This window comes from Taudactylus pleione, unplaced genomic scaffold, assembly GCF_031769625.1.
Source record: "Taudactylus pleione unplaced genomic scaffold, aTauple2 ptg000313l, whole genome shotgun sequence".
NCBI lineage: Eukaryota > Metazoa > Chordata > Amphibia > Anura > Myobatrachidae > Taudactylus > Taudactylus pleione.
The window spans coordinates 4,452,754-4,468,361 of NW_028284714.1; the positions used below are offsets into that span (position 1 = coordinate 4,452,754).

Genomic DNA, 15,608 nt, shown 5'->3' on the forward strand with positions numbered 1-15,608 from the left:
GAAGTCCCAGACGATTGTGCTCACCCCGGAAGTTCGCCTGTCCCTTGCTTGGTGGTTACAGACGACCCACCTCAACAAGGGACGTCTGTTCTGGGTTCCGCACTTCCGTGTAATGCTATGCGCTATGTACTGCTCTGATAGACGCTAGAGTTCCAGTAGGACCTCTAGCATCTGTCTCCTCCTAGGCTGCAGCAGAATGTTTTCAGCAGATTCCATGCGGACGGCTAGTCCACATGGAATCTGTAGCCACCGTGCCCTACAAGCCATCGCAGGGTCTGCGGGGGCTACTGTTTTGACCCTGCAGAGACACACTGTTGTGTACAGAATCACTGGCATTAGCACTGGTGGTACAAGACCATAAGCATTCTTGGAAGGTGTTCTAAAGTGAATCCAAAAAAAGGCTGTCTAATGGGAGTTCTGGGAGTGTAATGCCACTGCGTGCAGCCACAGAGGCCATGTTTAGTGATCTTGAAGCGATATCACACAACAATCAGCAGGGTTCCAATTCATAAAGAAAAAGTGACAATCTAGTGAAACAATGTTTGGCAAGTAAAACTGAAAAGAGCTTTCTTTATAGATTAAAAACACACTCGCTCAGATGTTATGCTTCTTGCAGTGTGCCTTGTCTCTATAAGTCCCAGGTACTCTACCACTCTTGATGGGGTATGACCAAACACGTCCCGGATTACCGCTAGATGCACTTAGATATTCTCTTCCTCGTGTAGTAGATACATATTCTGTATTTGTCGGTTTCTATTTCCAAAAAGGGAGAAATGTATCAAACCTTCTAAAGAGTCGAGAAGTAGACAAGTGGAGGTTATCCATAGTAACCAATCGGCTTCCAGTTATTATGTATCACGTACATTCTATAAAATGAGAAGAATCTGATTGGTTGCGAAACTTGCGATGGGCCGCTTTGCTGCTTGTCCATCTCTCTCCTCTTTAGAAGGTTTGATACATGTCCTCCTAAGTTGGATAACATTTTTGTCTGTATATTCCTAAGGTGTAGGGACTGGGGGCTTCATTCAGAGGCGGCCGTACGGTCTACGACCGCACGGCCGCCTCGATGTTTGTCCAGTGCGCATGCGCACGAGGGAGCCGGCTCCTTCGTGCGCATGCGTGAGACCCGCTACTACCGACAGCGCCGGTCGTAGCGGGTCTCTTTCCAAAGGGGGCAAGCTGTCGATGTTGATTGACAGCTCGCCCCGTTTGGAAGGCGGGCCGGGGGGGTGGCAGCCCAAATGGAGGCGTTCCCATGGGAACGCCTGCCGTTTAGGGGAGGCCCCACTGACATCACTAGTGATGTCAGTGGAGAGCTTTCGGCTCTGACAGAGCCAGAAGCTCTCCGGGGCTTACGACAAGTGAGACCCTACCCTAGGGTCTCGTCGTAAGCCGTGATGGTCGCGATGGTCTATGACCATCGCGACCATCACCCTAGCGGTGGTTAGAGCTGTGGGTGTAAACCCACAGCCTAACGATCGAAACAGAGGCAGGCGGTCAGGATGCAAGCGGCCGCCCAGTTTCTGAGCGACCGCTTGCATACTCTGACCGCCTCTTAATGAGGGCCTGAGACTTTTATCGCCTGTTAGTATGGTTATAAATAATCTCACACACGGGTCAATAATAGATTTCTTCTAAACACAGTGTCTGTCACATAAAGATCATTATCTAGTATTGCAATTATTGTAGAGGTTTAGGATAGCACTCTGCAGTATCAGTCAGCTGCTCATGCTGCCATCTTACATGCTACATGAAGGGAAGGGCACTACCTAACATGTTTTATCTCAAAGTGTCAAGCCACTAAGACAATCTATCATTTCATACAGGATCTCATTTGTAGCCCATTCTCCCATGCAGCATCTTAGCTAAACTAGCAAACAGAATAATTATATAGAGCAGAGGTTCCCAAACAGTTCACGTTTTAGAGATATTCATGGTTGAGCATAGGTGGTTAAATCAAATTGACAGAGGTACTAGTTAAATCACCTGTGGTCAAACATAGATATCCCTCAAACCTGGACTGTTAAGGTGCGTACACACTTGGCGATATTACTGAGCGATTGCACGATTACGACATTGTAATCGTGCAATCGCTCAGTAATCGTGTACTATAATGACGGAAACGACCAGTGATGCGCACTCCCGCTGGTCGTTTCTGTCATCTATCATCGCCTGATTATGCAGGCTAATCTGCCGATAACTACAGATTGGCCATGTTCAGGAATGATGGCGGGTGCCTACACTGAACGACACATCACTCATTGTAGGCACTACAGGGGATCAGGAACGACTGTACGATTACGATGTCGTAATTGTAGTCTTTCCTAATCGCCTATTGTGTATGCACCTTTAGGGTGCCTTGAGGACCGAGTTCGGGAACCTCTCACAAACACAAAGCAGGTTATTTATTCACATTACTCAAATATAGATATCTGCTCTGAAATCAAGCCTTGGAGAGTTACAAAGTGGAAAAGTTGCTCAAAGCAACCAATCAGCTTCTTACTGACACTTATCTAGCACAGTATTTGAAATGGCAGTAGACTCTGATTGGTTGCCTTGGGCAACTACTCCACTTTATCTCTCTCCAAGACTTGATACATTTACCCTCTTGTGAGAGAAAATTCCTGTATGGACGAGTTATTAGGAGTGTTATACCCCTTTTAGATGTATGCGCCAGCAAATACACTGCTCCGAACCAAGTTTTTGTAACCCGTGTCCAAGTTCGGAGAACCCCTTTCACACTACACCGCTGCCCCTGGCTTTTCCCGCGTCGACCCCTTTCACACATAAGCTGTGTCTGCCCTGCATTCAGTGTGAATTAATTTAAAGGGAACGAACACTGTCTTCTACCAGTGATGAGGTCATGTGTGACAGCCCCAAACAGCCAATCAGCTCCTTTTCAGCGCCATTCAGACATAAGTCCCGGGAATAACTTTGGTCAGTTGCAGGGTCGCGGACCCTGGACTATCCACCTGGGTCTTATTCTTTCAGACATAAGCAGGACCCAGGCTGTCTTGGCTTTCCCCGTGGCAAATTCCCAGGTTTTTGGCTATTCCTGAAATGAGTATGAGTATTAGTTTGTATTAGGCAAGAAAAAATTTGCCATTCTGTTACATACTTTTGAGAACAGGTACAAAGTAGATTGGCAATGTCACACATAGCCTGGGCTGGCAGCAGAAATCTTGGACCCGGTACACTTTTTTTTTTTTCTTTTTTTACCCTGCTCCCCTACCCCCACTAGTTACAGCAGCGCAGGCATGGGAGGTGAGCACCTACATAAACACTGGACTACTCTGGGGTACAGGAGGGGGGCATAGAATCTAAGAGCTTGGTACAAGTGTCCCCCTTGCACACCCCTGTCGCCGGTCCTACACATAACAACCAATCAAACATCCTTTTGGTAAATGCAGAACTGTGAAATTTACAGTACACTACTTTTTCATTTGTTCCAAATTTTGTAATAATAAATGCCTTCCTATAATCATAAGTTATTTTGGACTTTTTTGTGTACCATAAAAGCATATTTACTTATTAACGGTTAATTAACATCAGTATGCCACCCAACACATTGCTGTACTTTTTAATAAGACATTTACACATCTATCATATGTTTCTATTGTAACTCATTCTGCTTTCCAAGTTAAAATAGGACATTATTTTAGCTTCACCTTGTTTGCTATCCAAAGAATGCATAGTATACTGACCACAGGTTCAATTTACTTATCAAGCTTGCAGAACAACTAATTTTGACCATACATACTGTAAGTGTGGCTATACCAGATAAAGAGCCTAATATGTAATGCCAGAGAATGATCCAGTCAAAATCATATCATTTTCAAACATTAGATGCTGTTGTCAGATGATCAATGTAAAGTAATTTGTGTGTAAAATAATGTGTAATACTCACTAACAAGCCCAATATGTGATATCAATTATCAGCCTGAACATTAAACTCTATTTTGACCCACACCCATATGTGATCAAGCTGGAAAGAGATCTTAGTACTTGAGCCAAGCTGTATGATTGCCCACATGTGCACAGTCAGTAATTACTAATATTTCCAAATGTGCCCCAGTTCCACCATAAATGGGCACATAGCTACAGCAAGAGAACTCGCCAATATTTTTTTTGGGGGGGGAACTTTCATTGTGTGATGTGTTTATTTATTACTACAGTATAAATGTACTTTGTTTTTAGAGGTTTATATATATCGTTTGTACTTTTATATTTTAACTATACTTTTTTTCTGTCCCTGGTAGTTATAAGTATGAATTACATGGGGAAATATTTACAGTTTTACTTTTTGTATGAACTTTGGACCTCATTCAGAGGCGCTCGCAAAAAGCGATCGCTCGCTCTAAATCAGGGCGGCCTTTTTTTTTTGCCAGGCCGCTCGCTAAGCTGTGGGTGACGACCCACAGCTTTAGCGGGTGGCCAGGTGATGGCCGCAATGGTCGCGACCATCGGGCTTGCGACGAGACCCTTGTGGTAGGGTCTCATTCCCGCAAGCCCCAGTGAGCTTCCTGCTCTAATAGAGCATGAAGCTCACTACTGACATCACGAGTGATGTCAGTAGGACCGCCCACAAACGGCAGGCGTTCTTTCAGGAATGCCTCCGTTTGTCCAGCCTCCCCGCCTACAAAACGGGGCGAGTAGCGAGCCCCAGAGTGAGTGAATTTCTCACCCACTACGGGGCTTGCGCACACGCTCGCGAGCGGGTCTGAATCAGGCCCTGTGTCCAACCCTTAAGTTACCTTGTAGGATTGTTGCATATGTGTATTAGTGTATTTTATACTTATGAAATTTGTACTTTATGTTATTTACTAGTGCACATTTTCTAGTATACTTAAGGTGTGTACACACTAGACGATGTGATATCGTGAGCTATTTCCCATGAACTCTCCCCGGCACTCCAGGAAACGATATGGTGCTAAAAAGTGTCCAATCTGACTTAAGATCTATCGTGCACAAAATACATCTACAGTATTGCACAAAATCCTGTATGAGATTGGCAAATCTTACCTGCAGTAGGCAAGATCTGAAGATGCGATGTACAACCAGCGGGCATCGTGATCGTGAGTGGACACTCACGATTTGGACATATTTTACATGATTTGTCATTCCGATGCGTCAAAATCGGGTGAATCGTGTAAAATATCGCCTAGTGTGTAGGCACCTTTACTGTTAGGAAGCATTGTTAAAAATATAGCATTGTGACACTGGACAAACCGTTTTATCACTATGGGGTTGATTGAATTACCCGCAAATGGCAATAGTTGTCCTTGCACCCCTCACGGCCTGGACTCACACCAAACCCGCACATTTTTACTCGCAGCCCTAAGGGGTTGTGGACAAAAATCTGCAAGTCCATATAAGCCTCACTTACTGTACTTGCGGCCATGAGTAATTTGTGGGTTATTGAATTGACCCCTATGAATTATATTTCTTTTCTTATATTATATATACTATTATTTGCATATTACCAGGCACTACACACAATACAATCAATAGTATTTCACACCTAGAGGGTGTAATCTACAAATAAGGGAACAAAGTATATGGAGACATGTACTGGAAATGTGAGGGACTTTGGACTTTCTATATCTAAAGTTCAACAGATATGCTTAATATGTTATGGGAAGTAGAGAAACAGCCAGGTATGCATGACGCAATGCCAGTTTATACTGCCTGTGCTTTATACCTGCATTATGTTAGACATGCATTAATAATAGAAACATATAAATTAAGGTATGACAAAGAGGCACATAGAAACTATTAATAATATTTCAGTAAAGAACAAAAGTAAGACGAGACACAATAATATCCCTGCCTATATAAGTATGCAGAACTGAAGAAAGGTCTGAAGAGGAGCCCGGTGGAAAAACTAAATGTTATATTAAATTTTACCAAACTATCACTTTGCTACCACACCTTTCAATAATTCATTATTTATTAGTACTATTAAAAAGTCAACTTCTTTCTACCAGTGCTATGAATATGTTTTAGATCAGGAAATAGCATGGGTGCATTTAAAGCAATTGGTGAAAGGAGGAGAATTAGTAAGGAACCAGCAATGTCGGCTTTGTGTATCCTGGCAATAACGTTAGGCAATAATTCCTGTACTGGAGATTTTGGGAATGTGTGAGCACATTTGGTTTACAAAAGCTGTGTTACACAGGATCAGCTGAGACTGGTAATTTTAGAAAAGCTAATTTTAATCTAGTAAAGTCATCACTGAGGCATGAAGAGAAAGATGTAGTCCTCACTGGAAAATCACAGAACAATAAATCAGAAACAATGTAGCGCTATAAATACAGAGAATATACTACAGTTAGGAAACAAGTAGGGGCATATGGAGAATAAAATGTCGTTTAAAGGCAATATTTCCATCCGTCCTGAAAAAAAGACACATGCTTACTTATATATTTGTACTTTCAAATTAAATGATCACAAATAGTTATAACTTTCCTATAAAATGTACATTTATAGCAGCTTGTTGTGACCTGCCCTGTGTTATGCCTGAGTTAAAGATCAGAGTCTTGTAACCATGCCTTTGGCTCTTTCACATCTGCCTGCTTTTCGTGTGCTGCAATTCTTCATGGGGTGTCATTGCAGTAACCTCTCCAGTTACATTTATAGCGTGGAAGCACATGGCGCTGCTGGTGGTGGTGGAAAGCAGTGGTACAGTGACACAGTGTAAGCATTGTGTGACCTTCGCTAAGTCACTGTCTCCATTTGTACAAGGCACCAAATAGTAGATTTGTTGTTGCATTCATACAAATATTCTCAATTTTGAGGTATTGCAAGTGTCAATGTATTAGAGTTACTCATCTTTTAACAATTAGCCCCTGTGAACTCTACTGCATTCTTCTGACCACTTATGCAGTGAAGTGGATGAGGTGTTGCCAGGATGGCGTGTTACTAGTGTATTTTATACCCAGGATGGCGTGTTACTAGTGAATTTTATACCCAGGATGGCGTGTTACTAGTGTATTTTATACCCAGGATGGGGTGCTCACACGCTTTGCTAGCTCATATCCCCCTGGGGATGCCAGTCATGTGCCAACTGGCCAGGGGCTGATTGATACTTCATGAATACATTGTTTGTAATGTTATTAGAGATAAATATTCCCATAATTTGACTTCAGAAAAAGTTTGAAATTGATTTAGAAAAATGCAAGCTATTTGCTAACTATAATATGCAAATATTGGCTTCTTGTAGTGGTCTTCCCAAGGTTTACTGACAGGAAGTCTGATGTGCATAGGTAAAATGTTTCAACCATATTTCCTTATGACTCAAGATGAAAACACAAACATTTTCATATTTGCCTTGCACAAAAATATTTATATTTAATGTATATTTTTGTTTATATACTACATATAGTGGGGCTGAAGCAGACATGAATATAAGCCAATTGCGGAGCGAGCATACCTTGTATGAATTTGTATTGCGCACACTCAGAGTATGAGTATGGGACATGCAGACTCCTACACATTTGGATTGTATCTATGTTTGCGAGTTAATCGGGGTTGTACTGTAACAGAGCGTTCTCACATGAGCAAAGTTAAGCGAGGGCACCTTTGCTCTCCTGGACAACTAAAAATGACCTGATTGGAGGGATATATATTGCACTTAGTGTAGGGCAGGTGCAAGTGTGCACTGAGGATGACTAGGAGTACACATAACGCACACACAGATGGGACTCACATGGCGATGCGCGCAGCTCTGCATACATATAAGTACTTCTGGAAGGATATACACATTCCTTTTATGTCATTCTTTATCACAAGATGTCTGACATATCCTAAGCTACACAATAAAGTTCTGTAGAATAGTAGCTTGCAACACCTTATGGGGAAGGGCCAGGGAAGAGATAAAGGAGGCCAGGAGATGCTGGGGATAAAAGAAGAGGAAGCTACAAGTGAGAATGATAATAAACAGGTAAATTGGGAGGCCCAAACAGCGCCCCCTGCCCTGCAGTGCCCTGTGCCATAGCACTGGTCGCACCAACCTAGTTACGGCCCTGAATACAGTATACATATATTTTGCTTGCATGCCTATTTTGAACAAAGTATGCCCTTCTAGTCAGTATACTTATCATATATAATACATGTCCTGCTTTGGAAAAGCCTCTATCCTGCAAAAAGGAGTCAGCGCAAGTCATTGCAATTATAAAATGCCGTTCATTGGTTTCTCTTCATATTACAGTATAATCACTAAAGGTGCTTATCCATTAGGCGACCTGAAAAACAACGTCTAGCGTTCAGTCCTTCAGGTCGCCTAGGTGCGGTGCCCACACTGAACAGCGTTCACTGAACGTCATTCAGTGCTGGAGACCGACATCCTATCTGTGAACATGTGAAACTGACGCTCGTTGTCAGATTGACGAGCATGTTCCACAGATAGTCGGGGTCGTCCATGACCCAGCGTGCACACACATCACTGGTCCTTGCCGACTATCCCTTAGACGAGTTTCTGAACGTTCCGATCGTTCAGATCGTTCAAAAAGTTGTCTAATGGCTAGCCCCTTAAGGGTCTGTTTCTGAGTTTCTCACAGGATAGGAGCTTATCTTCAATGGCCATGACTACAGCTTAGACAGCCAACTGGACTTAAACTTGGAGGTTTAGAGTTGAAAACACTGACCATGTGCTGAATCTAGGTGCTGTCTTGGATTGTGGCTTTACACTTAAACATCAGGTGTCAGCCATGGCCAAATTCTGATTCTTTCATTTGAGGAACATAGCCAGAATCAAGCACAGGCCTCATTTATCAAGGAGCTTTAAAACTGAGTGATAAATCTCTTTGCATATGATAATGGTGCTCCAGCCAATCAGCTCCCAACTTTCAACTATTTGAAAAATGACAGTTGGGAGCTGATTGGCTGGAGCACCATTATCATATGCAACAAGTTTTATCACTCGTTGTGATTGATAAAATTTGTTGATAAATGAGGACCTTAATTCCCTCAGTAGATCTCCCTACACTCATAACTCATACATACATTTGTATCATTACACAGAAACACTGCAAAGCACACCTCCCGGGTCTCTCACAAAAGAACTGCACCGCTTGCAGCTGGTACAAAATGCAGCTGCCTGGTTGTTACCTAACCAGCCCTGTTACTGCCACATAATTCTCATTCTCCACTCCCTTTTCTAACTGCCTATAACATGATGAATTTACTTCAATATTGGCTTTTGAACTTTTAAAGCCATACATAACCGGGTCCAAGGTACCTGAAGCAGCTTCTGATTCCAATTCTTACACCCCGACTTACTCTGATATGCAGATGAAAGGCTATCAGCAGTATCTAGAACCTCTTATACTTTATTTGGGTGAAGAGCTTTTGCGTAGCTTTTCTCACTGCCACGCACAGTCTGAGAGGCCTCCACTCTAGAGACCTACAAAAGCAGACTCAAAAAAGAGAAAACAAATTAGCAGCGCTAAAATAAAACAATAAAAATTGACGGTCTTAACTCTCATCAAATCACATTTATTTATGTCTAATATATCATGTTAAGAGCAAATTAATTATCAATACTTATATCATACATTTTTCTCACACATAAGATCAAAGGCATATCCTGTCTCATATACAGTTGTTCTTGCCCAGCGAAACGCTTTGAGGTATTTTCTGGCATTCCTGGAATCGACTGGACACTTGTGGGATGTTATAACTCTCCCTGGATTATACTGCAGCATTAAAAAGGACATCAGGTGGACCTTTTCCCAGACCTATGTGTGCATCTTGTATGCTAAGGGACTCCTTTGGGATTTATTGGCCACAGACTGGTATCTTTCTGCTACTCACATTCTTGTTGGAAACCGAGGAGAAAACCCTAATTCCATTATCTATGAGACATGATTTACCTTTGATCTTATGTGTGAGAAACATTTATGATATAAGCATTGATAATGAATTTGCTCACATAAATAAATGTGATTTAAATGCGAGTTAAGACCGTCCATTTTTAATGGTTTATTTAACTGCTGGTAATTTGTTTTATCTCTTTTGTGATTATTGTTGGGTATGACAAACCCTTATACCAGCTGCTTAGTGACAGCACCTTAGTTTTCTATTTATTTAGAAGCAGACTTTACTTACGCATTTCAGTAATATTCATATAGTTTCTAAAAGAAAAAAAAAATACAAATGCTTAGCTCTTTTTTTGGGGGTCTGCTATTTCTATTTTAATCTGCAAATGTAACATACTTTAGGAAGAGCACTATATAAATATCATTATTATAATTATACCAGGTGCAAGCGGTCCATCGGAAATCAGACGGTTCTCCATGTACAGAGAACTCTGCATAGCCCTCATTTCCGACTACACACCCTCACTCAGCTTACAGATGTGTCCTTATACATCTTTGCTGCAGTCTCGCTAAAAGGCCCCCCTTCGGCTTCCCAGGTCCCGTGAGACTCTGCTAGCACTGGGCAACTTATTGTGTCTTTTTTTTTGCTGAAAATACATCTAAGTCGCATTTGTGATGTGACCAGGACGCACCAGGAGATTGTGCTGATTGAATTTGATATGTGACACTTGTATATCTGTGTGTGACTGAGTCTCTGAATCTGTATACAAAGTGCTACAATGTAGCGGCTGCAGCTTTTATTATTTCAAGTTCTATTGTGCTTCATATACAGACTCAGGTGCACACAGATATACAAGTGTCACATATCAAATATATCACACAGTCTCCTGGTGTGTCCTAAACACATTGCCTTGTGATTTAGATGCAATTTCGGCACAAAAAGAAGCCCGATGCTATCAGAGTATCTGGAACCTGGTGGCTCACTCAGGCCAGGCAAGTCATGCATGTGCAAACGCTCCATTGTCACCCAGTTACGAGCCCCGTGTAAACTCTGAATGACCTGTATTTGCACACATTTACGTTTTCTCAGCTACAGAGCGTGCACAGTGCTAAAATCACAAGATCAACCTGTGGAACGGATGTGCCTGCAACTCCGAGTCAGTCCCTTCATGTAGCAAATACTGAAATGGAAATATTACAGATTGTGATATATGTCCTTTAGGTAATCAGTTTGTTTCCCTGTTATTTGCATTACCTCGTCTGTTCTCTCATATCACCCTGTGTCTTTTTGTTATTTCATTGCCATCATTGTTTGTATTTGCTCTGGACTTTTGCTAATTGCCTTTTACTTTTTACTTCTAGGCAGCCAGATAAAGTGATCGTTGTATGGACTAGAAGAAACAGAAGAGTCGCCTCTAAGGTACCAATATCTGGTAGTTGCTCAAATTATTACTCTTCCATCCATCCTCTCATTCTTCATCTACCATTCATAGGCATTGTTTTAAGGCATTGGTAACTATTGTACATGTTTTTTTGTGGGGCTACCAACCAAGAAAGGTTTAGGGTATCATTTAGAATTGGATGCAAGCACACTTGCACTTTGTAGTTATATATGTGAAGCTGTTGCATTGTACATGTGCACAATTTGCACCAGTATTTGAGCTGCACATAGTTACTAGTTGTGGCCCCTTGTACAGCAGGGCCATTCGTACAGCACTGTAAGGCAAGGCCAGCTCTAGCTTTTGTAGAGCCTAGGGCGAAAGTTTACTTTTGTGCCCTAAACTCAGAGGGTGTGGCCTGATTAGGGGCATGGCCATGTGCGCTAAAAAAGACATAAACAAAATACTAAATACGGGACCGCGCACTGCACTGGGGAAAGGCCATTTGCAAGGCTCCGTCAGATTAGATGTCACCCATGGGATGACAGTGGCCATGCCTTCAGGCAGCAGCACCCCAGGCAAAAGCCTTGCTTGCCCGCCCCTAGATTCGCCAGTGCTTTAAGGGCATCAAGATTCAAGAAACCATATACAGTATATCTCAACAAACACTTTCAAGCTAAGGACCCAGGAGATGTGACATATTATCTGGATCTCCAGATTCATAGAAAGGACCTTTCAACTCAACTTGTGTGCAAAGTTCTCAGCCAATATGAGATGACAGAAACCAATGTTACATCAACACTGATGGATATATTCTGCCTTAAATTGGAATGAGAAGATTATTTTCTGTCTAACAACGAGTAGTACAAACATTATTCCGAGTGGCAACAATTACATTTCCAGATATTAGAGCGACAGAAGTAATGTTGTGTAAATGTGTGAATAACCCTTGCCAACAATACTGGAATGCAGCCAAGGGAGTCATGATCTCTTAAACAGACTCAAGACTGTATCTCAGCATATCAGCAAAAGATGAACTTACATTTGTAGGATTTGTGGATGCAGTTTGGACTAGTCACTCCAGTAGCTGCAAGTCAGTGAGTAGTTGTTATCTGTTCAAAATAGAGTAGTCCAATATTGTTGTCCAGCCGAAAGCAAATGTAAATTGCACTGACATCTGCACTAGGTGAATATGTTTCAACACATTTATAGGAGCCAATATGTGATTTGGTTGTGCCAGATATCAGAGTACCCAAGACACAAACTAGAAGAACTGAGAATCAACATTGGACTTGCATGATGATGGGGGAGATTTACTAAGAAGCATTTTTTGTTGTGGTTTGCAAATGATCAGATGTGTTTAGAAACTAAAACCATAACCAATGCAATGCAGACTGCAGCCCTCTGACCTTCATCTGGTTTAGGCCAAACTACATAGTAAAAATGGTTGAGAAGAATCTACTTTTACCCCTTAAATTCTACAACTCAGCCCCTGAATCAGGGGAACAAGGAAACATTTTTAAAGTATAGTGCAAGAACTTGTTGCACTACAAGTGTCAACAGTCACTGTCAGCCAATGACTGATTTTGCATTCAGATAAACTCCTGAATGGATGCCAGGTTATTAGCTTACCTTGCTCTCCAGAGATTAAACCAATTTGCGTTGCATGCCATTCAGCAGTGATCCGTTGTATCATCATGGTTTTGTTCCACTCCCATATGGATCAGCTTCTTCCCATCTAGATAAAATTGGATTGAGACAGAATGTCAGGCACTTATTATAAGCACCGTTTATACTAAGCACTGTTTATTACGTGTTACTTAAACACGTAAGGACTGTTTTTTGAGAATCTATAGGGTGGAAGTGACATCAGCATCAGCTGGGTGTAAGAGGGCAATAAGCCCAGCCAGTTGACACTACTACAATTAGAAGGTGGATGGTTTGTTAGGATCACTTATTGGGTAGGTTTCTGATTCTTTGTTGTGACCCCAGTTATTTAAAAATTGGATATGTATGATTGTGCTGGCTAGCTAATACATTGTGATCAGACCTATATGAAGTGGTGTCATGATTATAGACTTATATATCTTTAATTGAGAAACTTTTATATAAGATTCTCTGGGTATATTTTGATGTAATAGGGTATATTGTTTATAATTAAGCCTAGAAAGTTTGTTTATTTGGATCATTATTGTTTTTAAAAATTTTGTCTCTTTAAGCTGGACTATACTTATCATTCCCAGCAGGATGAGTTAATAGTTACTTCCTGATATCACTATATGATTATTTGTCCTGGAATGTATATATGCCTTTCTTGAGAATTTGAAAAATTATACTGATGGGAACATATTATTCTGATGTTGGAGAACATGTTATTCGTACCATCCATTAATTATTACTATTATCACCCACTTAAGATAATACCTCTGAAGAAGTCCTCTGCGAAGGATGAAACGCATAGGGTTGTGCTAAGAGTGTCATACCTAGTCGCCATTTGAGGACACTGCCATCAGCTCACACCCTAAGGGTGTTGGTGGGTTGCTGCATCTGTCCCTCATTGGCGTCGTTGATTGACATTCAGTTTTATATGATGTAAGCATCTTTTATTAGGTTTAATGTAATAAACCATTTGTATATATACTAATACGTGGCCATTGGGCCTTATGTGTTGGGTGATTCTTTTGTGAGTGTGTTTTTTTCAGAAGAACATCATTATAAATTTGGGACACTTTTGTTGATTCAAAAGAAGTTTCATTTCCAATCATTTCCTTAAAGGAACAAGCCAACATCGTATTTGGGACATGAACTCTGACTGAACATCCAAACTCCATACGTTCAAAAGTGTATTCTACAAAGTGTTCAGCACCCTCTGGGTTTGTATGTTACATACATGCAAGGTACCCACTAACAGGGGTGCCACTGTGAGGGGCTGTTGTAATATTTGTGGTTTCTAGTGCAAGATAAAGGTATTTTTTATATATATAAAAAATGACTGAGCATATGTATTTGCTATGATACTTTTTTCAGGACTCTACCTAAATGACTGAACATTTACTATGATCATTTTTTCAGGCCTCTCCCTAAAGGACTGGGTATTTGCTTTGATCATTTTTTCAGGCCTCTCCCTAATGGACAGGGCATTATACTGAGTACATACAACTTATAGAAAATGGAAGGTATTTGATACATCTACTGACAGGCGTATCTGCATCTCCGTGTGGGTCTGTCTCCGTTTGCAAAGCAAATACAACCTTAAGGTGCCGTGCCCACACACACAGCGATGTGCTGAAGATGAGCCGATGTGTACGATTTCCCTTGAAATTCTCCCCGGCAGCTCAGCACACGATCTCCACACGATCTCCACACGATCTGCACATAATTTGGTTTCCAATCTTCAAACGATTTCTCCTGCATCCAGACTTTCACAGTGCATCGGGTCCTAGATTGTCAGATCTTCCCTACTGCAAGGTAGATCTGAAGATGCGATGTGTGACCAGGGGGAGGCGCATCGCATCGTGAGTGGGGATTCACGATTTACTCTCAATTTGGCCATATTTTACACGATCTGTCGTTCCAATGTGTCGGAATTGGCCAGATCGGGTAAAATATTGCCATGTGTGTGGCCAGCTTTACTGTACTCGGTCTGTAGTTGTAAAATTTGGTAATATTTAGGAAACCTGTTGTGCATGTTATGAAATGAATGTTGTCTCTCTGAGGGCCATTCCGTGTCAAATCAACACTCTTTTTGTTAAAATTTTACCTCACCAGCTCAGATTTTGTTCAAATTTGGTATATGTAGTCTAAGAAAAATACAAACTTTTATTTAAATATCTCATGCCATTTCCAAAATATGTAAAGTTTTCAAAAATTTTCAAAAACGCACAACCAGCATATTTTCAAATCGCCATAGTAGCTCTCCTGATTAAGCTAGAGAGGTGGGATTGGTGTCATTTTACTAGTTTTTTTTATGCCCTTTCCTATGATATACAACACAATAGGCTTTGTGAGGAAAAACTTTTGCCAAAATCAAACTGAATTTTTGATCATGATTATCTCAAAAAGTGCGTCAACAAAAAATTTCTGGAAATAGACTATACTAATGTTAAATGTTTGTCAAAATTTAAAAGTGGGAGGATAATGGGTTCATAGTTAAAAATAATATTAAACAGGAGTAGGCACTAAGTTTGAAAAAATCAGGGCCTACTTTTAAATCCAATTATATGATGGAACAACTAAAATCAGCCCAACACTCAATATTTTAATTAAATGTAAATTATCTGAATTATTTTTGTCAATATCTACATGTGAGAATATATAATATAGATATTATATATTCTCACATGTAGAGATCGTCAAAAAGTATTTAAGAGAATATACAAAAATTCAAATATTGTAAGCCTAATTATAATAG

General features: G+C 41.0%; 1 protein-coding gene across 5 annotated transcripts in view; it reads left to right on the forward strand.

The window, feature by feature from the left end:
* The window catches only part of EHBP1L1 (EH domain binding protein 1 like 1), a 135,434-nt gene that overhangs the window by 24,665 nt on the left and 95,161 nt on the right, over window positions 1-15,608 (forward strand). For all 5 annotated transcript variants that reach the window (XM_088442521.1, XM_088442525.1, XM_088442523.1 and 2 more), the window contains exon 2: window positions 11,181-11,238. In XM_088442521.1, coding sequence (XP_088298647.1) covers window positions 11,181-11,238 — 58 coding nt within the window. The remainder of the gene's footprint in view (window positions 1-11,180; window positions 11,239-15,608) is intronic.